This window comes from Leishmania braziliensis (assembly GCF_000002845.2).
Source record: "Leishmania braziliensis MHOM/BR/75/M2904 contig, possible fusion of chromosomes 20 and 34".
NCBI classification, from domain to species: domain Eukaryota; phylum Euglenozoa; class Kinetoplastea; order Trypanosomatida; family Trypanosomatidae; genus Leishmania; species Leishmania braziliensis.
The window spans coordinates 540,029-566,619 of NC_017948.1; the positions used below are offsets into that span (position 1 = coordinate 540,029).

At 61.2% G+C, this 26,591-nt stretch overlaps 8 protein-coding genes and 1 pseudogene across 9 annotated transcripts; 3 read left to right on the top strand and 6 right to left on the bottom strand.

Annotated features, from left to right (window-relative positions):
* Positions 1-368: 368 nt before the first annotated feature.
* On the top strand, positions 369-1,394 carry LBRM_20_5670 (conserved hypothetical protein; the record flags this gene model as incomplete). The annotated part of the gene is made up of 1 exon (XM_003723068.1): positions 369-1,394. The coding sequence occupies one exon, from the start codon at positions 369-371 to the stop codon at positions 1,392-1,394; it is 1,026 nt and encodes a 341-aa protein (XP_003723116.1).
* A 3,687-nt stretch (positions 1,395-5,081) lies between these two features.
* On the top strand, positions 5,082-5,516 carry LBRM_20_5680 (conserved hypothetical protein; the record flags this gene model as incomplete). Its single annotated transcript, XM_003723069.1, has 1 exon — positions 5,082-5,516. The coding sequence occupies one exon, from the start codon at positions 5,082-5,084 to the stop codon at positions 5,514-5,516; it is 435 nt and encodes a 144-aa protein (XP_003723117.1).
* Positions 5,517-6,559: 1,043 nt separating this feature from the next.
* LBRM_20_5690 (conserved hypothetical protein) lies at positions 6,560-7,693 on the top strand (the record flags this gene model as incomplete). Its single annotated transcript, XM_003723070.1, has 1 exon — positions 6,560-7,693. One exon carries the CDS (start codon positions 6,560-6,562, stop codon positions 7,691-7,693), a length of 1,134 nt encoding a protein of 377 aa, XP_003723118.1.
* A 1,304-nt stretch (positions 7,694-8,997) lies between these two features.
* On the bottom strand, positions 8,998-9,729 carry LBRM_20_5700 (hypothetical protein, unknown function; the record flags this gene model as incomplete). Its single annotated transcript, XM_003723071.1, has 1 exon — positions 8,998-9,729. One exon carries the CDS (start codon positions 9,727-9,729, stop codon positions 8,998-9,000), a length of 732 nt encoding a protein of 243 aa, XP_003723119.1.
* A 628-nt stretch (positions 9,730-10,357) lies between these two features.
* LBRM_20_5710 (hypothetical protein, unknown function) lies at positions 10,358-12,076 on the bottom strand (the record flags this gene model as incomplete). Its single annotated transcript, XM_003723072.1, has 1 exon — positions 10,358-12,076. One exon carries the CDS (start codon positions 12,074-12,076, stop codon positions 10,358-10,360), a length of 1,719 nt encoding a protein of 572 aa, XP_003723120.1.
* A 2,341-nt stretch (positions 12,077-14,417) lies between these two features.
* LBRM_20_5720 (hypothetical protein) lies at positions 14,418-15,224 on the bottom strand (the record flags this gene model as incomplete). The annotated part of the gene is made up of 1 exon (XM_003723073.1): positions 14,418-15,224. One exon carries the CDS (start codon positions 15,222-15,224, stop codon positions 14,418-14,420), a length of 807 nt encoding a protein of 268 aa, XP_003723121.1.
* Positions 15,225-15,710: 486 nt separating this feature from the next.
* Positions 15,711-18,692, bottom strand: LBRM_20_5730 (annotated as a pseudogene). Its single transcript has one exon. A coding segment is annotated over exon 1 (2,982 nt).
* An 840-nt stretch (positions 18,693-19,532) lies between these two features.
* LBRM_20_5740 (conserved hypothetical protein) lies at positions 19,533-22,460 on the bottom strand (the record flags this gene model as incomplete). The annotated part of the gene is made up of 1 exon (XM_003723074.1): positions 19,533-22,460. One exon carries the CDS (start codon positions 22,458-22,460, stop codon positions 19,533-19,535), a length of 2,928 nt encoding a protein of 975 aa, XP_003723122.1.
* Positions 22,461-22,977: 517 nt separating this feature from the next.
* LBRM_20_5750 (conserved hypothetical protein) lies at positions 22,978-25,905 on the bottom strand (the record flags this gene model as incomplete). Its single annotated transcript, XM_003723075.1, has 1 exon — positions 22,978-25,905. The coding sequence occupies one exon, from the start codon at positions 25,903-25,905 to the stop codon at positions 22,978-22,980; it is 2,928 nt and encodes a 975-aa protein (XP_003723123.1).
* Between the last annotated feature and the right edge of the window lie 686 nt (positions 25,906-26,591).

Genomic DNA, 26,591 nt, shown 5'->3' on the forward strand with positions numbered 1-26,591 from the left:
ATTCCCTCACCCTCTTTACTGCTCCCCAACCCTGACTGCTCTCTCGTTCTCTCGTACGCGCACATACGCACTTGCTTCACACAAGGAAACCCACTTGCATTGGTTTCCTCCCCTTCCTTACAAAGCACTTCTCTGCACAACGACCTCCCGGTCGAGCTGCGTTGAGCACTGAGCCAGAGTTGCAGTTCTCTCCCCTTCCCCAAGCGAATACGTCGTACCACGGCAGCTCTCTGTCTGCGTGCTGTCTTGTCTTCTGTCTGCGCACGCGAGGCGGGCTGGTCCGCATAAAGCACGCCGCTCTTCCCTCCCCTTTCCGGGCACGAATGAGTGAGTACAGCACGAAAGGAAACCACGCGAACCTCTAGGCGATGCTGCAGCGCTCTTTCTGGCGATTTGCAGCAGGGGTGGCCGCTGCTAGTTCTGCCACGAGTGGCGAGACGCTTGCGTCTTTCACTGCCCGCGTTGGGTCCCTGTGCCAGCAGATGCACGGAGCGGGGGCGGAGTTTGGCTGCGTTGCCGTGGTCCCCAACGAGGAGCAGTGCCGCGGTCTCGTAGCCAAGTGCGCCATTCGGGAGGGCACCACCGTCATATCGGTCCCCCTCCAGCGATGTGGCATCTCCTCCGAGCAGCTCATTAAGGACAATGCGTTTGTGCAGGCGATGGATCCCCCGAGCCTGGACGCGGTGCGACACCTAATGAACACTCGTAGCATTCGAGATCCAGTGATGCACGAGCAGTTGTACCTGGCGCTGCTGATTGCGGCTGACCACATGAACCCTGCCAGCCCCCGCAGTGATTACTACAACCTCCTCCCGCACCCCGCCATTGATGACGCGCTGGTGATTCAGCGGCACAAGGACATTCTCGACCCACTGCTGCTCGTGGAGTGGGACGACTACCAGAGGGAGATGCTCTCCATCTTGCAACACCTGCTCCGGCGCTGGAGCTCGCCGCTGACGCCGCCCATCCAGGTGGCGTACTGGGCGCTGCGCACCGTGCTCAGTCGCATGCACATGCTGCCCAAGGCTGGGCTGGCACCACAGCAGGTGGGGTCCACCCTCAGCTACACGGCGCTGTCCACTGTCGATCAAGCGGATCTGCAGACGCGATGGCGAAGGCGATTCAAGTCCATGCTGAGCTCGCTGACGGGAAACCCAGCCGATGCCGAGGAGTACCACCTCGTCCCCACGCTTGTGCCGCTGCTGGACATGACGCCGCACATCTCTTCTAGCAACGTACAGGTGGAGGTGAACACGCGTGACGCCCGCGTCAACAGCTGCGCTGAGCTTCGTGCGGTGCGCGACATCGACGCAGGAGAGACGATTGGGCTGCGCTTCAACACCTCCCAGGCACCGGCGTTTCTGCTCTTCCGCTTTGGCTTCATTCCGCAGTAGCGTGTGCCTGTGCGTCTTGCCGACGCTGTCCTTCTCGTACCGTGTCACTGCTTGATGTGATTGAATGTGCTGCTTCTGATGCCGCCTCTCTTGTGCACCACGGCACCACATGCCTCTTCCCCTCGTCTACGTTGTCTGTTGTAGTGCTTGTCTAGTCCGACATGAGTGCGCTTGGTAGTTGTTGTTGGCTCGTTACCTGGGTGTTGCTTTTTCCTCACACAGATGCACTCGCTCATCTTGTCCGTCCTTTGCCCCCCCCCCCCCCCGCCGTTGTCTCTCTACTGGGCTTCACCCTTTTCGTTCCACTGTTTTCTGGTTTCCTGCAGTATGAAGCTCTGAGGGTCCATCCATGCGACGACCGCGCTGAATGCGAATCCGCCCCGGACAACGGAAAAAACAAACGATGCTGCCATGGCGTTCTCACAACCCCCGCCCCTTCTCTACAACCGACGCTATCCGTCTCTCTCGCCTCAGAGGAAGCGCACTTCTCCTATCCCCACCCCAACTCCCTCTCTTTCTCATGCATTCATCTTTCTACCTACGCAGACATGCACGCTCTGGATCTCATTAGGCACTCAGACGTCCTCTCCCCTCTCCAATGCGAGGACCCATCCAGTTTTATTTACCAGCGCATACACCCCACTAATCCCCCTGCTGTCCCTTGCTCCTCCTCACTCCGTCACCCTACCCAGTTCCACACGGCCATACATGATTGCGTTCGAAGCGAATGAGTCGAGAGAAACTGTCCTCGGACTTCTCTGACAAGCGGCCTCCGTGACGCCTCCCCCCCACTTTCCCTTACCTGCTCCTCGACCCGCACTTTTTTTTCCTGCTACTGAGCGCCTTCCCGTGTATTGACTGGTTTGCCGCCGCTGCACTTCTTTCCTCTTGTGGCTGCTGCTGCTGCTGCGAAGTACTGCGCGTCTCTACGTGTGCCTCTGTACGTCTGTGTATACGTGTGTGCGCACCAACACCCATCGCGTCGACACGTGGCGCAGGTACGCTGCTAGTTTTTCTCTCTTCTTATTCGAGGTTGACGCGTGCGTCTTCCCTCTGCCACCACAGCAAGTCATCATGTCTTCCTGCTCGCTGGGTGTCGGGCCAGAGCGCAAGGCCGCTTCGCGCGGCGGCGCGGTGGGCGGCCACCCCCTCCTCGTCGTTCCCCTGCTCGCGGCTGTCGCAACAGCCCAAGGGAGCACCCTAGTGCAAGGGGCGATGACCCTCCGTCGCGTCGTGGCTGCTGGTGCCCAATATGCGGACGACAATGAGGCGCGCCGCGCTCAGTTTGCCCCTGCGGTCAGTGACGTTGTCGTCTTTCACTCATGCACAATCGAGTCGAGCCCGGCAGGGCGTTGAGCACGTTCTCACTGTCGTGGGGCGTTCAACAAGACTCGGCCTTGCTGCCACGAAGACGGTGCTGTCCATTGCTGTAGGGCTGGGTCAGATTGTGGCGCAGCTGGGCGGTGATGTCTGCCGGTACATCATCGACTAACAGCTGCGGAGCTTCCTGCGCTTCGGGCTCGGCATTCTGTTCCTCGGCGGCGCCTTATTCTTGCTGAAGATGCCAGTGTGGCACCTCCCCGACATTGGCAGTGACTCGGTCATATCGTGCATCACGTCGCTGCCGTTGTGCGACTCCGTGTGGGGCTTGATGGAGGCGGCAGCTGAGCTGCTGCGGGTCCACGCCGCAGAGTGCATGCAACGAGCCGCACTCGTGGGTGACGATAACAGAGACATCACCGTAAAATGCTGGCAGGGACCATCACTAGCGATGCACCCTCAACCTTGCTCTGATGCGCGAAGAGGAGAGCGAACTTCTTGGCCACACCCTCGTCCTCATCCACTCCAAGACGCGCATTGTTGGCCCGGTGGAGGAGCGCGAGCTGATCACCTCGCGCGCGGATGTCTTCGCTGCGGCTACCTCTACGGAGCTCTTCAGCGTTCCTACAGCTAAGGGTACACTCTCAGCAACGGAGTCGACCTCTGGTGTCCCGGCTGCGCCGCCGGTTGGCGAAACTCCCCTGCCACCACCGCAGCTTCCCTGCCCAGTCCTTTCACCAGCCCGGCTGAATACGTCCTTCGAGTCATCGTGTCGATCTTCATTGCCCAATGTTGGTGTGGCATCCCCAAGCCCACGCGCGTGTTCTTCCAGGACATTGTGTGCAACTAGGCGGTGATGCTCCAGGCCCGCATCATGCAAGGCTGTCGGTGGGCCCTTTTCCCTCTCCTAGGTGCTGGAGAAGGGACAGCTGGACACCATCACGTTTGACCAGCCCAAGCGCATAGCCGCCGCCAAGTGATGCCTCCCGCCCGGAGAAGTCGGTGGAGGAACGGCGGGCGATCACATCTGAGATCACCATCCTGCTGCTGCCGAAGTTCAACCACATCACACGTTACCTTGACGTGGTCTGCAAGAGTCGCGACCGAAAGCTGCAACTCATGCTGAACTTTGTGAGATCAAACATGTGACGTAACTGGATCGAAAACTTCAACTACTGGCAGGTGCCGCTGTCGACGAACTACGACGTCGTTGGCACGCCGCAGCCTCCGTCGTAGTCCAACGGGAGCTGGATGACCAGGGGCAATAGCAGCCTTTCACCGCAGGCACAGCCGTACGCGCCCACGCCATTCTCTCGGCCGTGTGTGTGTGTGTGTGTGTGTTTCCCCTTATGTGCATATTGCGCTTCTTCTTGCGTCTCTTTTCTTTTCTTCCCTCCTTACCTCTTCTCCGCCTGCTCGCTTCTCATGGCCTGCGCCAGCCTACGTGGGCTGAGTCGATGCGCGCGTGTGCATGTGAGGGGGGAGGGGGTATGGCTTGGCGTAGGAGGATGCGTCTGTTGCTTCGTGTTTCCTCTCATCTTTTTCTTCCCATATATAGAGAGATTTCCTCCCCCCATTGCCGCTACTGCCGGGTGTCCCGCCGTCTGTGCGCACTTTGGCCGCGCTCCCCGTCCCATTCCCTCCCCCCCTCACAGGCTGCCACGTGCGCCGGTGCATTCCCGCCACAAACAGCGTGACTTCAAGTCGTTCGTACCGCAGGAATGAAAGCAAAGATAGCGGATGTCGAGACACTACCGCTCTTTTTCCCTACATCTGGCCGTGACTTGGCCCCGTGTGAGACTTGTTCTCAGTACGCGCCGAGGGGCACCTCTGTTGACGCGCCATTTCCTACAAACCGGTCGACAAGGCGATGACGGTGGTGATGAGAGGCTGCCGCATGTCGGTGGCGGAGAAGAGGAGGGATGTAAAGAGGCTGGGCCAAGGTGGCACAGCTTTCTCTTTGTTTTGTTCTCTCCCGTCTTCGTAGTTCTTACAGTGCGCCCAGATACACCGATCGGTGCACTGCTACCGGTCCGCTTGCACACCCCCGCCCCGTATGCTCTTGGTGTAGCCCACAGCCCCAACTGGCTCCTCTCTCTACACCTGCATGTGCAGCCATAACCTCCACTTCACCTACCCTCTCGCCTCCCTGTTGCTTTTTTTTTTTTGCAATGAGACGACGCACACGTGGGCGTTCATCCACCACCCCTTTCCTCCCCAACGCTCACCCACGTACCCGCCATTGGTGGTGCAACTGCCAAAGGTTTCAGAGCAACTCGCGCGTGTTTGGTTATTTTTTCCTTCGTCTGCCCACAGTGTTCACTCCCCTCCCCCTTTGCCTTCCACAGATTACCAGATCGCACAAACATGTCCACCGAGGCCGAGCCGATGCCTGTGCTGCAGGAGACCAGTCCTGACGGCCACGCCACGCCGGTAGTGGCGGGGCTGAAGCCGAAGAACACGTACCGCCTCAACCGCATCCTGCGCAAGCCCAAGGCCTCGCTGCCGCCGCGCAAGTGGCACCCTGACGAGGAGGGCAAGCCCTGTGTTGTCGGCGTACCGCCAAGCGTGGTGAAGAAACTCCTTGCAAGTCTCTCGGAGGAGGAGAAACAGCGTGCCGCCGCTGGTCTGGACCCAATGAGCGCGACGCAGGAGGCACTGATCCGCCGAGCCGCGCGCTTCGGTCTCAACATCAGCAGCTCCACCCCCGTCGCGGCTGCGCTCCCAGCGCCGACCTTCATGGTGGACGAAGAGACGCTGCGCCGCCGCGAGGAGCGCTTTAAGCAGGCCGCGCTCTCGTAGTAAGACGATAGGGAAAGCGCAAACAGCTATTGCGAGGATTACGTTGGAAGGACAGAAGGTGGTGGAAGTTACTGGCGTGATAGAGACTGATGGGCTGAGGAGGCGAGGACGAGCACCGAGTGCGTGTATGTGCCCTGTGGGGCGTCAGCGCGTATGCCCACCCCCCAGGTAACCGCCTGCGCTCAGCTCTTATTGCTTTGTTCTAGTCGCCACCACCGCCCACGCGGATTGGTGCGCGCGTGCCTCTGTTTCGTTTGCGGCCGGCGTCGACGCATGCATGCGTGCGGATGCGTGTATTTATGTGTAGAACGTGTCTTTTTTTTCTTTTAAGAAAAAGAGCAAAGTTGCCTCTACGTCACATCTCCATCACGCAGCGCATCGTGCGCGCGGCACCAACAGAAACGAGAAGAGGTGACGTGCTTGCCTCTCGCGAGAAAAAAAGCTCATGTATTCTGACGCCGAAGAAAGCAGCGACCTACGGCGCACTCACAGGCGTGTGCACGTGTGCCCCACCACGTGGCGCGTGCCATCGGTGCGTATCCGAGCCACGGAAAACACACGCAGAACCCACTCCACCATACATATAGTCATCAAGTATGCAGCAGCATCGGTGTGTGTAGCCCCTCTGTGCTGCGCCGCACCCTTCATATTCACACGCACGTTGTGTCTCACTCGCTTGTGCTTCGCCTCTTCATCCGGATGTATGCACGTCTGTTGGTGTCTGCAGAGCGAAGTACTGCACGAGCGCCCAGTCGCCCACCAACCATCCCCCTTCCCTCCCTTTCTCTCTCGACGAACGCTGCGGGGGTGGGAAGCACACCAGGGAAGAGAACGGACGAGCCTGTCGGTGGCTCTCCTTCTTCTCGCACGCCCCCCAACCCACACGCAGACACGCCATTACTCACTCATAGATCAACGGTTACAGCTGCATTGCTCTCCGCGGGAGCAGCGGTGCGCGCGCTCGCGTCTGCGTTTGTCCCCACCTTTTTTCGTCTCTTTCCCTTCCTCTCCAATTGTGCGCATTTTCCGCAGACTCGGCTGCGATGAGCAGTGGCACCACGCGACCAGAGGCGGCGATGGCACCTGTGTCGGTGCAACTTACACCGATCGTGCCGATCCGGGTGTTTGACGCGCATGGCGAATACTTTGACACAGAGATGGACATCGATGCGCCGCTGCGCTCGTTGCAGCTTGCGATCGAGGATTACTTCAAGGTGAAGCCGGAAGTGCAGCTGCTCCTACACAACCGGCAGCAAGTCTACGCAGACCGTTCGCTGCGTGACAACGGGTGTCTGTTACTGAAAGGAGATCCCTACGTAAGACTTGTGTGCCTCTTGAAGCGCGGCCCAGTACTGAACCTGCAGTGCGAGGTGGGGCCTGTCACCTACGTAGTCGCCTGTCACGAGACGGCGACGGTGTGGGAGGTAAAGAAGATGCTGTGCGAGGAGATGGAGCGGCAGCAGCGACGCGCAGCGCCCGCTGACGTGGCGTCGCGCCGGCTGACGTGCGGGCCAGAGCGGCTGCGTCTGCTGTGGCGATACATGGAGCTCAATGACAAGGCCACCTTGCACTACTACCGCATCTTCACGAACGCGGTGCTGCACGTGATGCACCGCCGGCGAGCCTCGGCGCCGTCCGCCGCGGCCACCTTGAGTCCGTCAAGCCCCGTCTCGCTGCCCAACCGCACCGTTATAGCGCAACAGCCATCCACAAAAGCGCGGTGGCAGCGACCCCACGCAGCGCTTGCGTCGCCCAGCAGCGCTGCCTACGTACCTGAAGTACAGGCGGCTCACAGCCCTGCAGAGGGGTGCAACGATGTTTTTGACGCTGCCGCAAGACCTTGCCGGGCGTTACCGATGGTGTCGGCGTACACGCCGCCGCCGCCGCTGGCCACGTGCGCCGGGTCCGCGCTGGGCGCGGCCCATCAGCAGCACCACGACCCCCTCACGAGCTCCGAGGTGGTGACCTTGTCGCTTGCTGTGCGCTCGCTCGAGGCCCAGCTGCAGGCTCTGCAGCTGGAGCAGCAGCAGGTGGAGCAGTACCAGCACTCCCTCACCGCCTACCAGCGCGGCAGCCTCGCCGACGCCCAGCAGCGCATCCTGGAGTTGGAGGAGACGGTGAAGCGCTTCCACGCGCTTCTGCAACGCGCCGTAGCGCTCATTCCTGCAGCGGCGTGAGTTCTGCTCACCTCTTCATGCAAGGGAATGCAGTAGGTTTTTCTCTCGTGTACCTTTACCGCCGCCTGTGTGCCCGTTCCTTCCCGTGTTCATGTCTAGAGCCTCTCCCGCGTTGCGCACACGCCAACGCAAGCCACCGCCGCGCCCCGGCCAGAAACCCCGCCGGCGTCCCCCCCCCTCGCCGCCAAGGCGAAGAGGGGGCGCCGCGACCCAGTGCCCACCCACCTACGCGAAAAAACCGCTGCCTCTCCGCTTCCGCCTTCGTTTTCGCGCCAGCCGTTTCGTCGGCGGGCGGCCCTTTGGGGCGGTGGTGGTGGGGGGGGGCCTGCCGCTTTGCTCGGCGGGGCGAGGCCGGGGCTGGGTTTGGGGGGGAGGGGGGGGGCGGGTTGCGAGGAGGGGTAGGGGCGCGTGCTGCCCCCCTTGGCGAGGCTCGCAGGCGGGCGTTCCGCGCGTCCCGATGAGTGGGTTTTTGCGAACATTTCGGAGGGGTGGGCGGGCGAGCGCGCTGAACAATCTCTTGTGAAGTATGCGGGCACACGGAAGCAAACAGGCAATAACACCAACACACCTGCACTGGCAGAAAGGGACGCTAGAGACGTCGGGACACACGACGCCAGGCCACATTAATCACTCTTCACACACGCAGGGGTTGCGGTGTTTTCGTTCATCATGCGGTAACGACGTGAATAGCAACGGAAGAATAACGAGAGCGACACTGTTGCCGCTTTCGCATGCATTTTGTCCTCCAAAGCGGCGGGCGAGAACGAGGAGGGAGGAAGGGGGGGGGCGGCGACAATGGAAAAGGAAGAGGCGTAGTGTCAGAGCAGCAGTAGAAAAACACCCGTGAAATAAAAACGTGCCAACGTGTCCCCCCTTTTTCAGCGCCCCCAACGCCGAACGAGCCCAACGTAATACATCAGACAGCGCACTTTCGAGGAGGAACCACACCTACGCATGTGTCCGCCTGCTTACGCCCATAGAGAGAGGACGAGGAATGAAAGGGGGGGGGAGCAGGGGGTGGAGAGAGGCACACACAGACCGAGATCCATGTGGACAGACGCAGGGAGAGAGAGACGAGGTGTGCTGGGTGTGGCGTCTCCATATGAAGGGGCGCAGGGGAAGAAAAATAGTGGAGGTGCACTGCCGCCGAAGGAAAGGAGACTGGAGGCGAAACTCATCGCAGGGGGCGCCGAGAGATGCGGCGCAGACACACACACACACACACACACACACACGTACAATAGCAGCCGGCGCAGCGGGTGCGGATGAGTGGTGATGCTGCTACTGTACACATCAACACCTTCCTACAGCTGCTGCGACTTCTTCGGGTGGTCCACGTTGTGGTCGCATTTGGCGTTCTGGCTTGGTGCCGGCAGCGCACCCGGGCCCTGGCCGTTGGCGCCGCCGGAGACCTGATGTTGCCTGGCCAGCAAAAGGTCCGAGTAGAGCGGCGGCGGCAGCGACGCAGGGAGAAATGTCTGCGGCTGCGGCTGTAACCCCTCGTGCTTTTGGCGTGACATTGGATCCAGCACAGTGGGGCACGTGTTCGGTGTGTAGGCAGCGCTGCTGTACGGGCTTGGCAATTCAAGTGGAGTACCCTCCACCGGCATCCCGTACATAACTGGGATGGGCTGCTGTGCCACGCTGGGATGCTCGCCGAAGTCCAGCGGCGTGATCACAAGAGTGAGCGTGGAGCTCTTGCCCTCGAAGGTGCCATGCAAGTTCACGCGCAGTTGCTCACCGCGCACGAAGCGCTGCTCGCCCATCTCAATCCATGCAACTGACACACAACTTTGCGAGAACAGCGACTTGGTCCACAGCTCCACGAACAGGCGGTTGCGGACTGGGTTGGTCGTCTCATAGTGGTACTGGAAGCGGAACCGCTCGCCAAAGCATACTTCACCCGAGCGGTCAGCGTTGGAGAGCTTCGTGCGGATCGCCTGGCCCTGGAGACGCACGTACACGCAGAATGAACTGCGCAGCGACGTGCCTGTGATCCTTGTCGCGGACAGAACCGAGACATCCACCACAGGCATTGTGACGAGAGGGGGAGGGAAGGTTCTAACAGACGAGCGAGCGGCAAGGAAATTGAAAAGGATGAATGCGGCGACTACGTCTGCTCACGAGAGAGCGAGGAGGACCACAAATGACGCAGAAAGAAAAAGGGCGGCACTGGAGAGGATGTGGGTGTGCGTGTGCAGAGAGAGGTTTGCTTCAATGGGGTGCGTGTATGCGTGTGTGCAGAGAGACGAAGGAGGAGAGGGGTATTGGAACGCACTCGTAGTCGTTGCATGACACTGCACGTGTGCGTTGGCATGTGCTCACCAACATGAAGTAGCGCGCATCGTTGGGAGCAGCCCAAAGGCACGTGTGGGCATCGGTGACTGTGTGGCGACATGCACAACACAGTCGCCTGCGTGTAGGACACGACGCACCCTCACAAGTCCGAAGCAGAGAAAAAGAGAGACACGCCTACGCGAGTTCGTGTTGTGCTGTAAGAGGGAGAGGGGGGATTCACTGTACATCATGAATGCCAGGGCCGCCAAGAGAAAGGGAGGTGGAAGAGAGTGAGGGGAGGGGAGGGGTCGGGCTGGGCTGAGGAGGGGGCTCGAGTGCACAGCGTCATTGCCCCGTCACCACGGACCACTTCCGCTAGATGTCTGCTCATACGTCGGTGAAGTAACTGAGGTAGTACGGAAGAGCAGCGTACTCGTCCTGCAGCGCTGCGAGCAGCTCATCGACCCGCAGCGGCGTGTTGGTCGCAACGCCAGTGTCCACCCACGCTGTCATGCGATCCAGTGCAGCCTGCACATTCTCCTGTGTGAAGCCGAACACCGCGACAGGTGTGTGGGTGGCGCAGCTGAGTGGGATGCAGAGGCAGCCGGCGTCCTCCTGCACGGTGAATCCCTCTCTATCCATCTTAGCAGCTTGCGCTATCCAGTCACGGATGAGGTACGCCTCCGCACTGCTCACCACATCGCCGGTAGCCCCCGTCTGCGCGTTACTGTCGAGCAACATCGTCGAGGTGCCGCTCATTCCTTTCACGGCTGGAACTCGGCGCGGCGCTGCAATCGGCGTGCGCAGTCGATACAATCGCAGGAAGGCGGCAGCCCACCACACCACTGCAGGCGTGGCCAGGAAGAGCCGCGTGATAGGCGCCGCGCCGCGACTTGACGCTGAGCACTTGCTACCCTTAGCACTGCTGCGGCTGCTGACGTGGTTGGCTGGGTGTTGGGGAGCTGCGACGGTGCGCAGGGCGTGCTTCACATAGCTTTGGCAGCTGTTGGCGAGGTGCGCGGCCGTCGTGCGGCACGCAGCGCACACGTCGGGGCGGCGCCCGCTGGCAGCGCCCTCCAGTTTCAGCAGCCGAACCGCCTCTTTGGCGAGGACGTCAGTCGTGTTGTGTAGTTCCCAGGCGCCACGCTCCGCACAGGCCAGCAGCACCGCCGCGTAGAGGTTTAGTGGGTCCCTGCAAAGGCCCTCCCTCGCTTTGTCGAAGACTGACTCGAAGAAGGTGGTCCAGTGCACCACCTCCGAGAGGAGAGCTTGATGATCTTCCAGCCCCGTTGCCGCTGTCGGCAATGAAGCCGACATGGATGAGGATGTCGAGAGGCTCGGTCGGTGCAGCACCTCCTCGACAACGTGAAGCCCGTAGACGACGTGCAGCGACGTTAGCGGCACCACCGACTGCGGACGCCCGCTGAGAAGCACAAGGCTGAACGGCAGCGCGCGCGACGTCGAGGCGGCGCCAGCCGGACTGTCGAGCAGGAAGCTGCTAATGAACTCTGAGAACGTGAGAGGCTGCGGCGGTAGCACGTACTGCGGTCCCACCGCGTCGTCGCCGTCGCCAGTGCCAGCATTCTTCTTTGGTGCTGTCGGTTTGCTTGCAGCGGCGACGTGCTCCAATACTTGACGTGCGGCCACCGGCATGCCGACCAGCTGGGTGAAGAGGACTTCTATTGAGCCCAGGACGCGCTGCTGAAGCAGCTGCAGGGTTCGACTGGGGCACTCGCGTAGCCACGTCACGGCCTCCTGCGTTTGTTGTGCCTCAGCCAAGATGGTGCGCTCCGCATGTACGGCTGCCCCGCTGAACGGCGGCGCTGTCAGTCGATCCACGTGTGATCTGCTGCCCTGTGCATTGGCGGCGGTGCGCTTTGTAGATATGGAGAGGGGGGGCCGCGTCTGCATACCCAGAGTAGGACGCTCGCCGAGGAGGTCGACAGAGGAGTCGGAGAGGGTGCCGGAGGCACGCCCATCACGCTGGTAGAAGCATATGCTTGCTTCTGGGTACATGCGCTCAAAATTTTCTAGCTGAGCACTCACCACCTCCTGCTCGGCCGCCTTCAAGAGGCGCTGCGTCACCTTGGCGGAGCTGCCGAGCATGTCGCAGGAAGTATGCTTGCGGATGTGCCCAAGGGAGGCAATCCGCGTTGTGTCAAGACGTCTCTGCCGGAGGCACAGGGAATGGGGTAACGCACCAAAGAGAGCGAGAGCCGCGCAGCACCGAAGGCGAGGGGAGGCGAAGGGCAAGATGTGCGTACCAACGTGTCGACGTCTGTGTGTCCGTCCTGCGCACCTGTGTGGGTGGTCTGAGACTGAACGACAGCCGCGGAGTGACAGAGGGGTAATGGGGAGGAAAAGAGGGCACAAGGATGGGGGCCGAGGAAAGCGGATGGGAGAGAGTGCTGCGCATGGGAGAAGTTCCCGCGCTGTACCTGTGCATCTTCCTGGGTACTCCAGCGGCACTGCTGTGCCGGCACGCGGGCCATGTCCGAACAGACGCATGGGTGTTTAATCGCACGTGGGGCCAAAGCGATGGTACTCTCACCCCTTTCCCTCACTTGTTTGCTTTCTTCCATGCTGAGAGTCTCACACTACCACGGGGAGGGTGAGGACGAACGAAATAAAACGACGCACCAGCGCGCGCGCCAGCAAACGGCATACTCACAGGTGCGAGCAGGCACGTGCGTTGATACGGACCCACAGATCGAGTCACCTGAAGTAGAGGCTGCTGAGCTGTGCATCTCGTGCACGTCGCCGTGTGTGCCCTCCGGGGTGACTACCCACGCAGGGCCGTCGCGGTGCGGAGAAAGCGGAGAACATAAAGGGAGAAAGAGAGAGAAAAATACGCTGCGCTCAACCGCTACGCATCCCGCCACCCCCCATACACGACAGAGTAGAGAGAGAGAGAGGAGGAGAGAGGCGGCGGCGGTGGCGGTGTGCGTGACGTTGTGGCAGCCCTCCTCACCCAAGCACTGACGCAGTGGCGCATACACAACCCCCGAAGGTGGGCCCTCTACCTCGCTAGCTCTCTCCTCCGAGTGTGTGTGTGTGTGTGTGTGTGCGAGTATATGCGTCAGCGCCTCCACCACTGCCGCGCCGTGGTTCCAGAAAGATAGAGTGGCCTATGCAGAGAATAGAGGGAAGGGGGGGGGGGAGATAAAGGGATACATGCATGAAGCAGATGCACGTGTGCGGCGCCTAGTTGAGTGATTCGTGGCACACCCATGTGAGGGGGAGGGAGTACACCTTGAAGCACCTACTCTCTTCTCTTTCCTCCCGCCAACAGACTGATGCACCGAGGCGCACACGCACATACTGCACAAGAGATATAACGATTTGAGGAGGAAATGCCGCTGAGGTGACGACGATAAGTACGCGCCTTTGAGAAGAAGGGGGAGGGGGTCGCGGATGACCGCCTCCCTCTGCCCCTCTGTCTTCTCCCCCTCCCCCTTCCCTCATGTTCCGTGTGCACTCGTGCGCCTCTGCGTGTTGTTCTCACTTCCCCCCTCTGCCCGCACAGCTATGCGGGGAGAGGCAGGCTTATGGAGAGGAGACGGATACAGCCGCGACAAAGGGGGAGGAGGTCAGTCTGGGTAAAGGCAGATGGGAAGGGGCGTGTGCCCGCCTTCTCGACTCTCCCGCCTTCAGCTTAACGCAGTTGCTTTCCAACGCACGTGCGCATGGAAGAAGCTGGAGATGAAGGGGGGGGGAGAGAGAGAGAGAGAAGGGAGGTTAGGCACAAGTTCATAAACGAATCAGCCGTCGTTGTCGTCTGCGCACGTCATCAACGGTGTTCCTCTGTGAGAGAATAAAAAGGAAAGGAAGAGGGAAGGAGGTAAGTATGAAATCAAGAGGAGAGGGGATGGGGGTGGTGGTGGTGGTGGTGGTGGCGTTGATGGCTTGAGCCCAGGACAGTCCGGCACCTGAGAGCCACCTCTTCACGGCTGCGCCTCTGGTCAACACACAATATATACATGCGCGAGCGCACTCGCGGGGACGCCCCTTGGTCACTCGTTCCGGACCATCCCCCTTCCCACCCCCTTCTCCGGCCTCTCTCAGAGCGCCAGTCACATCGTACATTACATCTTGGGCTTGTGTCTGCCCCACCGTGCCACCTTTTGCACGGGGTCTTTGTACATATATTTGCTTCAATGTGCCCACGAACATGCGGGCGTGCGCGAAGCGACTCGAAGGGACGGGGAGAAGCTGTGGAGCATGGCACGCCGGTACCGAGGAAGAGGCGCTGCTCATGAGCACTGCTTTGAGGGCGGCATCCGTTCTTACCCGCACAAATGTGTTTTGATGAACACAGGCAAGAGAGCAGCGGCGGCAGCTCCTTGCAGCTCAACGCGAAGCTACTGCATCCTCGTGGTACGGCATCCACCAGTCGACATGCCCCAGCACCGCTGTCGCACATTACCACCCTCTACGTTGCAGGACACTACCAGTGCCACGTTGCGTACTCCTTCGCCGCCATGTTGTGCGTGGCACGTTCCGCGTTGCCCTCGCAGTGCTTCTCAAAGCACATTGTCGGCTTCGTGCTGCAGGCAGGCACACATTCTGCTGGGATGCGGCGATGCAGGTTCGGCATGTGCGCCGGTTCATTAAAGCGGATGCGCGCCATCGGGTCTGACGGCTTGTAATGCCCCTGCGATTTTAGCTTTTCCAGCGTCTCCATCATTGGGCTGCGCTCAGGCGGGGTCAGGCACTGCAGCGCGCAGCGCTCTGCCGTCGTCATTGCCTCTGGTGTCCACGTGCTCGACTTCGAGAAGAGAGGCGCGTAGCCGCTGTCCACTTGCACACGTCCGCGGTGCTGGCGGCCCGCCACGTAGTCGATATCGCACTGCGCCTCGTACGACAGCGGGAGTGGGGTCTTGGGCACGCGGAAGTAGTGGTCTTCGATGATGCTGGCCCTGCGCTGGCGCCGTAGCCGGCACGCGTAGCTTCGGTTGTGCGTCTGTGCGTTGAGGATGTGAGGATGCTGCTTCCACTGGGAGGAGGTCCGCTTGGAGGACGGCGAGGCAAGCAGGTAGTGCTTTGGCACCGTTGTCGACGAATGGAAGGAGAGCTGCTGAAGCACAGTCTGCACGTCGGCGTTGGTATGGCCTCCACGCATGATGCGACAAAGGGCGCGTGCGGCAATTTTGGTGGCCTTTCCCTTCACGCGCTCCTCGGCGAAAACCGCTACGCGCTCCTGAGGACTGAGCTCCGAGCAGGTGCTGCGGTACACGAGCTGCATGCCCGCCATGCTGTGCGATGAGGGGCGTGTGGGGGAGGAGGGGAGAGGTAGTAAGGAGTAAAGGAGAGAGACGCGTGTGTGTGAGTGTGTGTGCGTGTTCGGCTCAGTGACTGGCGGATGCTGATGTTGGAGAGAGAAGGGAACGAACAACCGAGAGGCCAACAGATGCACAGAGGTGTAATGGGGAGAGAGGAAGCGAAATGGGGAGGAGGACATTGGAAGAGGGGGGGGGGTCGCGCACACACATACACACCCAGGGAAAAAAAAATGATAAGGAGGCGTCCATGCCGAATGCGTCGTGTACATACGCACTGGCGCACCCCACGCATGCATGGGTGCAACGCGTCTCTCTCTCTTCCGGTTGCGCCACGGTTGTTTGCCCCCTTCGCTTCCTCGCTTTGTGTGGCACGAGTAGCACGGTAAGATAGCGATGACACCAACACTAACACGTCCACGCAGATATGAACGTCGGCGCACACCGTCACGCGTAAGGCCTCAGTACTGCTGCAGGATGCAGTCGTGGACGTGACAGTCTGTGCAGAAGTACTGCTTGCAGGCCGCACACTGCGCCTTGGTGCTCCACATGCCAAAGGGCTTGTAGCAGTTGAAGCAGTTAACAGCGTCGAAGACACACCACGAACTCCTCGCAGTGTTCGTCGCGGGCAACGGTGTCGCTGAGGTATTCGCCTCTGCTTCCATGAACCCCTCGAGGGCGACCAGCGACTCCATTTCGCTTTCTCGATCAGCGCACGCCTCCTCCATCTCAGCGTTGAGGAAACCGTCAAACTCGGGCCCCCACGAGACCCTCTGCGTCGTCTTGACGGTGTGCACGTGGGGGTTGTAGCTGAGGTAGTGATCTGCGTCTTCACGGGTGTACAGCTGCTCCCAAAACACGAGGCGTTTGCTGCTGCAGTTGGGTAGCAACACAAAGTCCCTCAGTGGCGCTACGCCACCGGCCCCCCCTTCTCCACGCCCGCGCCGCCGCTGCGAGATGAAGCGCCACGCTGTTGCCGCGTCGTAGTGGACGTTGACGAAGCAAAGTGGGACCTCGCCCTGCTTCTCCCGCTGCGCGCGGCGCAGGACGTCTGTCCAGACAGAGGCCGTGCGCAGCCGCACTCCCTCGAGATATCGCTCCTGCTCGCCGTTACATAAGAAAGTGCCGTAGAGGCAGCTGTAGACGACCTCAGACAGGTGGGCGAGCAGCTCTGGCGTAAACTCGAAGCACGTCGGGTATTGACGGCACACCTGAAACACCGCATCGAGGAATTGCAAGAAGATCGGCGACGTGTCCAGACGTGACGCACTGCCGCTGCCGCTGCCGCCGTGCTGCTGCTCGGTGTCGGAGCCCGCGACACCCGACTGAGCAAAGAGGGTCGTGCGGCCCGGCAGCTGGTGCCCAGAGCGCTCTGCAAACTTGTGGCCGAAGGAGCAAAACTCCTTCTCGATCAGTGTGCAGAAGCCCACGATGGTGCGGTAGTACGGGTCCAGCAGGAGCATTGCGAGCGCCGTGCACTGCGACGTGCGGTCCCAGCCGTCGGTGCAGTGGACCAGACAGGAGACGCCACTCTGCAGCGACTGCGCCGTAGTCACGGAGCAGACGAGAACGCGCTGAACGATGGCGAGCCAGTCGGAGTCGTACAGTCGCCGCAGGAACGTCTTCTCCACCGTGTTGCCTTGGTAGCGGGCCAGCATGCTGCGAAGCTTTTCGAAGGACTTCGCCACACCGAAGATGTTGTCAATTTCGAAGAAGTTGGTCTGACAGAACGTGTAGTAGCTGCCCGACTCGTAGCCACCGCCGAGCTGGGCGTTGCCGGCGGCTGTGATCTGCGGCCGACAGTCCGCCACAAGCAGCACCTTGGCCGCGTTCGCATTCGTGCTTGTACTCGGCGCAGGGCTGTGCGGGGTCTCCGCTAGTGACAAGGCACCGAGGTACACCGCATCTGCAGCCCCCGACGTTACGATGGAGGTACGCGAGGACTTGGGTGCTGTCGACGGCGGTGTCGTTACGGAGGTGCGGCGGTTGCCGTTCGTTATCATGCTCTCTGGCTTGTGTGTGGAGGACGCGTTACTCGTGCTGGCGGCACATGTTGGCTGACCATCGCCGTCCGAGTCATCATCGAAGAGAGACGGCGGTCGAACGGGTCTTGTCACTGCGGTGGTGGCAGTCACCACAGGGCTCGACTTGAGGGAGGCGGCTGCAGCTGGCGAGCCACCGCGAGCAGTCGCCTGTGCTGCTGCCAAAGGCGAGATGACAAGCGGTGGCGACGCTAGTGCGGGGGCTGCCGTGCGCCGTGGGCGCGTGTAGTGGGGAGCGTAGCCCATGTTAATGAGAGTGTAGCACACGTCCGAGTCGGCGCTGAGTTGCGACGAGCGCATGAGGGGCTGTGAGCTGCGTGCCAGAATAGCACCGGTGCGCAGGCACACATAGGACACCGCAGGGACACGGGCGCGGGAGCGGGCCGCCATCGCCTTCAGCAGTAACTCACGTTCCACAAGCTTAGGCTGGAGGAAGAGCCATGGGTACGTTGGAGAGCACGTGTACTTAAAGTCTGCAGGGTGCTCGCCGCGGCCAACGTTCCTCTCCGCCTCACGGAGGTCCACCAGAGTGAACCAAGGTCGCAGATCTCGATGGAGGCCAATGAGACCCTCTTGTAGGGCCGCCTCGGTGGCCACCTCCGATGCAGGGCGAGACGCGTCGACACAGAGCTGGCGAGTGAACTCGCGTCGCGGTGAGTAGAGGTTCCAACCAAACTCAGTTCTCCACATAGCCGCCCTTCCCGTGGCTTTTTCCGCGCTGCCGACCTGCTGCTGCTGCTGCTGCTGCTGCCACCGCTGCCGCTCCTCGGCGTAGTGGAAAGCCGGAAGGTCAGAGACGAGTGCCAGGCAGTGCACGACGGTGAGATGCGCTCGTATGTTCTTGAGGAGGCGCTCCGACTGCACAATGAGGCGGTGCTGCCAGACGTGCTTCGTCTGCAGCGTGACCACGTAGAGAGTGGGCAGCGGGTCTACATATCGCGGCCGCGATGGCAGCGGCACCGGCTGTGGCACGTGCGCTGGAGGAGCGCTTAGTAGTGGCGTCATGATCGCCACTGCAGCCGTAGCTGAAGGGCTTGCGGGTGATGCCGCACCACTAGTAAATGTGGTACTAATCGCTGCCGTTCCCGATGACGTCCGTGCCTTCTCCTCTGCCTGCTGCTGCACCTGCACAAACGCTTTGGTGGCAGAGGATGAGGCACGTGCAATGCCCCAGGTGGCGATGAGCATGTACGGCACCTCCACGCACGCCTCGCGGCCGAGGGGGCCAATGTGCATCTGGTACTGAGAGAGGGCGAGGCTGCAGGGCTGCACCACGCAGGCTTTTTCATCCCCGCCGCAGAAGTACAGCAGGGCCACCGCGTCCCTGGCATCGATGGAGGAGCACACGTGAAGGTCAAGGACCTCGCCTTCGAGAGTGCGGAACGGCGGGAAGCAGGACATCCTGAAGCAGGACTTGAGGGCGCGAGTTTGGAAGGCAGGGCGATGTGGGCGATCAGTTGCTGTGCGAGCACGAGTGCGTATAGTGGTGCGCAAGGGGTGTACAGAACGGCACACCGTGAGCTGAGGATTTCACCCACATTTGGTGGGTGAGTGAGTGGGCGAGACGAGAGCGAGAAGAGGAATTATAGCGGGTGGCGGTGCTCGATTGAGCTGAGACACGGTAGTGTCGAGAGAGAGGAGGAGGGGGAGCGTAGATGTCTTGCGGGTGCGGCAGACCTCCGATTGCTCTTCCATCTGCGTCCCTGAGAGAGACACACGGAGCGACTGTCATGTTCTTGGATGGCGGGAGACGAAGTAACCGCAAGCCACATCGAGTTTCACACAGTAGAGAGAAAGGGAGGGAGGAGGGGGCGGAAGCGATGAATGGGGACGAGAGAGGGTAAGCCAAACAGTCGTTGGGCCCATGGATGCGTTGCCTCTATCCTCTTTCTCCTTTCCCTCATTTGGTACATCGTCTGCCCGCAGCCCCCCCCCCCTCCCCTCCCCCTGCGGCTTCACCATTGCGTGAAGCACCGTCACCTCCCCCAGAGGGGAGGAGGGGAGAAGGCGAGGCGTACACGAGGAGGCAGGCGCTGGGTCACAGTGCACCTCACCCACCTCACCACACGTATGGGCTAAACAAGCAACCACAACGACATCAATAAGATACAGCATAGGCGCGCCCCCCGCCCACACACACACACGCTGGCATCAGGGGAGGGAGGGAGGGAGGGTGGGGCGCGGTGAAGCCTCGAAGGCAGCGCGTGTGCTTGCCTTCGTACCCCTCGCCTTCCACTCTCTCTACGCCATGGACACGTAGCGACCCGCTGGCAGTGCACGGATGGACAACACTGTCTGCACTTTGCGGGCCGCTTGAATGCCAACGTCCACATTCAGCGGATTCACCCACGCCGCGCTATCCATGCCGGCGCCGCTGCGGGAGCGGTTCTCAGCCGTGAACCCAGCTGCGTACAGCGGCGGCGGCTTTGCCTTCCCGCGTACCTCCGACGCAGGTTCGCTTGACTCACTCATCCCCCCTGATGTATCCTCGTCATCTCTAGGTAGTGGCAGCATCGGCAGCGGGGGAAGCGTGGCCATTGTCTCCGGCTGCAGCACCTGCGTCTCTGCGCTCACGTTATAGTGCTTCGCGATCTCCTGCACCTTCTTGGCTGTGGTGGTCGCAGCGGCGCTGAACGGCACCTCTCCGCGACTGTCCTGCGTGTGCGGGATGCTGTTGTCTGCCACAGAGATGCGCAGAGAGCGCAGCGTGCTTACTTTGGCCTCATCTTGTACATTCAAGGAGAAGTGACACGACCGCGGCGACGTGGCGTCGGTGGTGGACATCGATGCGTTGCGAGCGTCGATGACTCTGATCAGGCTCACGTTTATCTCGCTCTCTGGCTGGAAGCACACTTCTTCAATCACCACATGCAGCTCTTCTTCCTCGCTGGCGCCGAAGACGACGGCGACCTCTGGCCAATCCGCGTCCACAATGATGTTCGACACGTAGCTGAACGACGGCAACTTTGACACAGGTGCCTCTGTGAAGTCTGTCGCGAGCGGGCGACTCTTCTCGGAGACGAGGTAGCGTAGTCCGCTGATCGTGTACACATCCGTGGCGTGCCCGGCGACGCGCAGGGCAGGCTCGAAGCAGCTCGCCAGCTGGCCAGCTGCAGCTCTCTTCTCCAGTATCTCTTGCCCATACAAATGGAGCTTTGGAATGGCGTACACGCGGCCACAGCAGACCAGTAAGGCCGCAATCATGTGTAACCAGGCGCGGGTGAGGGGCGACGTGGCGGTCCTCGACGCGGACATCGTTGTCGCCGCCACGGTGGAGGCGTTGGTGCTGTCGTCTTGCTGCGCTGCTGCCAAAGTCGGTACTGCTGCGGCCGCTGCACTCGCCGGCTCTGCGCGCACGCAGCGCCTCTGCAGCGTCCACAAAAACGCGAGTGTGAAGGGCAGCCCACTCACGCCGTAGCCTGCCATGAGAGCGCAGAGAACGTCAGCGACTGACACCACCGTCAGCGGCGTGATTCCCTCCGTTTCTCTTGATACCCGCTTCACCCACTCCTGCGCGAAGGCAACGTCCTCCTCGTCTGTAAGCAATGTCTCCGTGTCTACGGGTGATGATGATGTTGCCGAGAACGCAGCAGTGAGTGCCGCCGCATTCGCCCTGTCGCCATCACCGTTTCCTACCGCGCCGTGCCTCTGCACCGGGATGCCGGCGAGGATGCCAGTCAGCACGCGCGACGCCAAGCGCCGCTGCACATCGTCGCCGCCACCATTGAGGTAGAGATCGAGCACGTTTGTTACTCGCATGTCTCTGCGGTCCACCAATGGCACAGAGCGCAGGTACGGCGCGGCCACGACAAGGAGCCGCAGCGCCAGCGTCGGATGCGGTGTCCCGCTGCTCTGTGCCGTCTCGAGCAGGTGCCGCAGCGAGATGAGGATGCTCTGCAGCTGCGATGCATTGTGTTGCCGGTAAGTAGAGCGAAGAAGCCGGCCGATGAGTATTACGACGGCGTTGTGTGTCTCCTTCGTGAGACGCGCGCTCTCTACACTGCCCTCGTCTGCAGCATCGGCCCCGTCTGCAGTGCTGCCGGCCATGAGCAGCTGCATAATGCTCATAATGCGATCCAGCACCACCGTCGGGCGACCACCCGTCATTGGCAACACGTCTACGCAGGTCTGCAGGGAGCGCAGCACACCAATACGCACGCTCGGGTCAGACGTGCGCTGCCCCACATCGCACAGGCACTGGTACACGGAGAAGCCCAGCTGCTGTGGGCGGCGCTGCATGGCAGACACAATGTCACTGAACACGAGCGACGGTACGTACGGTATCCCCCATCCATCCTGCTTCTCCAGCAGCGTCGTGACGCGGTTCAGCAGCTCCCCGACGCCGGCCGTGGTGGTGCAGGCCGCCGTCGCACCAATGCCACGGCTGCAGGCCAGCGCGTACACGACATCCTGCTCTTCCGTTTCCACCGGGAGTTGCACGATGGGGCTAGCCGCCCACGTTGCATCAGAGCTGCCGTAGTGCTGCTTCGCCAGGAGGCGCACCCACGAATCACTGAGAGGCTCCTGCACGCACTCCCGCAGTACAAGAATGAGGTTGACGATCATGGCCTGCATGATGACCGCCGCATTCCCGGCCAGGGCTATGTGGATGCAGTTAGCGATGTTGCCGAGCGCCAGGATCGCGGCGTAGCGCGTCTGCACAGCTCTTGCATCCTTCCACAACGCTATGTGATCGTGCGTCATCTTCAGCAGCTGCGGTACAAGACGGTCTTTGTTGTCTGCCATCAGCCGGCGCGCCGAGTCTGTGTCGGGCTGCGTGCTGAGCTGATAGCACAGCGTGCTCAGCACATCCGCGGCACCAACGTGGTAGCGCGACACGTTCGTTGAGAGCAGCAGGGCACATATGTCCACACTGTGGGGCACAAAGTCGTTCACGTGGGCGGAGTGCTCGATGAGGGAGCGCAGCATGAGTACAGACACCATGACTCGGCTCTCTTTCTTCTTCGCAAGGTGAACGCGAAGCAGTTTACCGATCTTGCGGCACACGCGAGGAATACTCTCTGGATTGCTGGATGCGTAGCTGTTGAGCTTGGCTAGCGCATCCGCGTCGGGGCCGCCGTGGATGTCGTCGGGATAGACGGAGACGATTAAGTCCTTGAAGCGGTACTTTTTCGCCCCCAAGCATATGCACGAGTTGATGGCGCCCATCGTTGTGTTGGCGTTGGTGGTAGTGGTGGTGATGGTGCGCTTAAAGTGCGGTGGTGCCCTCCCGCAAGAGAAAGAGGGGGAGGGTAGTTTCGGTGTGTATATAGAGATACAGAAGAGCGAAGCAATCCACTTAAGCGCTGGCTGCGCGTTGTGCCTTCACGAAGGCTGATGAGAGAGGGGAGGGGAGGGGCCTTCAGAGAGCACAGGAGCTTCAAAGAGGAGGAAGACGTGCCGGCGAATTCGTAGACGCCCCCTGCACACACATGTAGTGATGACAGGCGAGGGTGAGATGGGGTCGGGGGCTTCATGTGCTGGACACGTACCGAACGAGCAGGCATTGGTAGACATGTGTACGTCTTTCTCTCTACATGTGTGGCAATTCCTCGTGCAGCGAGTTTTCGTGGGAGAGGCAGGCAGCTTCCTCCCTTCCCTGCTCTACCCTGTACAGTGTGATCCAACGGAGATGATTAGAGTGAGGTTGTGTCGTCAATCATATTGCGTCTGCGCATGGCTTTCGTCATCGCTTGGTGCGCTTCGACGGCGACGCCTTCGCTGTGGGCTTCCTCTTTGCAGAAGCCGCAGCCGTCGCGGATGGCGCGGTGCGCAGGGGGGTGGATGGCGATGAGGCAGTGGCGGATGTGCTGCGGGACCCCTGCGGGCACCGTGCCTTGTTCGCCTTGAGGCGACTGAGCAGGCTGCCGCTCACTGTTGCTCTGGTGGCGCCCTCTCCCTCCACGACAGCCACCTCTTTTGCGTCTGCTAGCTGCGAGGAGCTGACGGAGTCGGAGGTGTCATCGTCAGCTGGCTTAGGCAAGAGAGGCTGCCTCTCTGGTGAGGGTGTGTGGGTGCGCTTGCGAGAGGACGCAGCAGCGCTGTCCCGAGAGGTGGCGTTGGCGACGCGGCCGGTGGGGTCTGCAGCCTTGATGACGCTCCCTGCACCCTTGGCTCTCGTCCTTACAGCGTCTCCCCCTTCTCTTTCCCCGCCTGCCTCCTCCTTGATGGGCCTCCTGGTGGGACTGGGGGGCAAGCGGACGTCGCGCAACTGGTCCAGTGGCGCCACGACAGTCTTCTTCTGCATGTCACGCAGCTCTGCAGCGGCGCTCTCCACGTGGGCGACCACTATAGGGGCCTCTTCTAGCACCTGCACCACCGCTTCAATGGCTGCCTCCGCTTCGGCATACTGCGGGGCAGGCACGCATTCGTCTTCAACGCCAACGGGTGCATTGTTGGAGTCCGAGCTCAACGTACGCGTGCCACCACTGGCTCCGCACCGTGGTGCTCGCTGTGTTGAGCGGCGGGGAGCCACCGCTGCCACACTTGTCAAAAGCTCTGTGCCGAGCTGCTTCACTGCGTCCATCGCTGCGGTGCACGCCTGCACCTGTGCGAGAGTGACACTGCCGGCGCTGCACATCAGCACGTCTCGTGCATCCCTGCACACGTACTCGCTCTGCGCCAGGTACGCGTGCAGCTCGCTGCTGATTGGTACAAGAGCATCGAGGAGGGAGCTGCGGGAGTCAATTTCGGCGGGTAGCCCAAGCGCCTTCCACCGCTGCAGCGCTACAGCCGCTCGTTCGCTCCACACCGCCAGCTGGGTACGAGTATCCTCATGTAAAGAATGCGCCGCGCAGCGGGAGCCAACGTAGGCATCGTGGTCCTCCTGCCAGGCAGAGGCCGCGTCAAAGAAGTCCTGAGCGGCAGCCTCGACCGCTTCGGCTGCTGCATTCACGACGGCATCTAAAGCACCCCATTGGGCCGCCGGCGGCAGGATAGTCTCGACCGCGTCCAGGGCCTGCAGAAGGGAGTTCGGTGGTGCGATGAAGATCGAGAGCTGCCGCTGGTCTCGCTCGACACGCTGGAGCAGCCTTGCGAGTGCCTGTTGCGCCTGCCCAGACTCCTCTTCCTGCGCTAAAGCCAGCTGAAGTGTCCCTGCGGAGGGCAACGAAGCGAAGAGGCTTGCGCGGGGCTCAAAGAGGGTGCCCTCCTCCACCGCGTCACCACCACCGATAGCGATTGCCACGTCCGGCACGTCACGGCGAACGGCGTCAGCGCCTGTTGCCTTCGCAAAGTACACGAGCTCGTTCTCTCGTTGGTACCGCTGCAAGTAGTAACATACGTCCTGCAGGAGCAGGTGGAGGTACGGGTAGACCTGCACCACATCCGCAGCCGTGGCCTCGGCTGGGGCGCTGTCGTTGCCGTCATCCGCAAGCGACTTCTTGACCTTTGATGTCGACCTGCCCTCACCGCGGAGGAGGAGCTCATGAAGACGGGGGTACTCCGTGGCCGGCTGGAGCGCCGCAGCGACAGTGTCGTCACTGTCATCGGCCTCATCCGAGGTGGCAGCGCCCGCCACTCTGCTTGTCCTGCTGCTGTCGCCAAGTAGGTTGTTGCGCGGCCGCCCCGCTGCCGATGCGTTCGCCCGGCGAGCACCGGTAAAGAAGGTTGCCAGTCGCCTTCCCCACCACTGTCGAGACTCGTGCTCCGCCTGCATGTGCGCCTCCTCCATCCCCCACTGTGCATTGCAGCTGCGTAGGAGGGTGTCAGCGTACTGCATGTGGCCGAGAGCCTCAGACATGCTTGGCACCCTACTGGCGGAGTAGTACCACGTGGCTTTGTGGTAGTGGTACGTGGCGAGCAGGAGAGAGGGCAAGAGGTGTAGCGAGCTGTTGGTGGAGACGCTCCCAGGCAGTTGCAGCTGCGCCGCATCGAAGGCCAACTTCGCCAACACGTCCGGCTTGTCCTTGGTGGATGCAGAGGAGAGGGCGTACATATACTTGGCCACTGCCGAGCACAACATGCCCATGTCTCTTGTCATGTCCAGTGGTACGTGGCTGCGCAGCTGACGTAGTGCGAGTGCGGAGGGGGAGCTCGGGTTTGCGTGAAGGGCTTCTGCCCAGTGCAGCACGTCGACCGCAAGGCGGAAGTGCTGGGCGGCCAGCTTGGCGTTTTGGTTTGGTGCCGCGACGGAGCCGCCGCCGCCCAGTCTCCGCGAGGCGTTGGACGAGATCATCACCGAGGCATCCGCCCGCACGCGGGCCAGGTAGCGCAGTCCTGCGTCCATGTGGTAGAGGGAGACGTTGAACAAAAACACCAGTGCCTCGCCGCGCGGTGTGTGCACTGCGGCAGTGACAAGGCTTCCACCGAGGCCGCCAGCCGGCACCAGGACGACTGGTGGTACGTCGAGCAGCTGCCGAACACGCAAGGGCCACGTGCCGATCGTCTCGTCCATGGCGCACAGCAGCGCCACATACTCCTTCACATCTCGCACACCGCGGGAGATGTTGGTGAAAACGTCCTGTGAAGCGGACGCGTACGACTGCATCATCGCGAGGGTGTTGAGAACTTGCTCCGACGGTGCCTCCCTCGCCACCGCCAGTGCGTTCGTGAGGAGCGTCACCCAGTCGAGCGGCTCCGTCCGCGAAGCCGAAGAGGAGAGGAAGGAGTACATGCTTGGTGCGTCCCCTTGTTGTCGCTTTTCTTTTTTATGCAACTCTGCTGCTGCGCTGTCTGGCAGCGGGGGTGTTTGTGTGTGTGTCTGTTTGTCTGGGGATCGCCGTCTGAAAGCGACGACGACTCGTATTGATGAGAGTGAGGTCCTGTGATGCGCGCAGCGGGTGCTTGTGGTAAGGAGAAGGTGGAGGAGAGGGTGGCGAAGCCAGAGGATGCAGTGAAAGGAGGCAACCCAGGGACAGTAACGCCGGGGGAGGGGAGCTTTCATCGCCGTCCTCTCACTGCTGATATACTTTTATGAGGCTCACAAAGTGTGGTCACTGCCGTCTCCACCCCTCCACCCCATGGCGCTCTTCACTATGAATGGCGCATTCGCACTAATTCCGTGCGCTCGTCGGATGTTGCAGTTTGTTCCTCTCTTGGCTCGTTACATTCCTCCCTATCCCCACTACCCAAAGAGCTTCATAGCAGCAGCAGCTGCTGCAGTGGCACGGTAGCAAAGCAACAAGAGAAACACGACGGCATCATCGACGTAGCACACAAAGAGGTCCCGCTACCTAACACTCAGCTTTGCGCCTCTTCATTCCGCGCCTCTGTTCTTTCCCTCCACCCTCCTACTGCTGCGGTTCGGCAACCGTCTGACTCACCGCCCTTACTCCGATGCTACACCCTGATCTTGTGGAT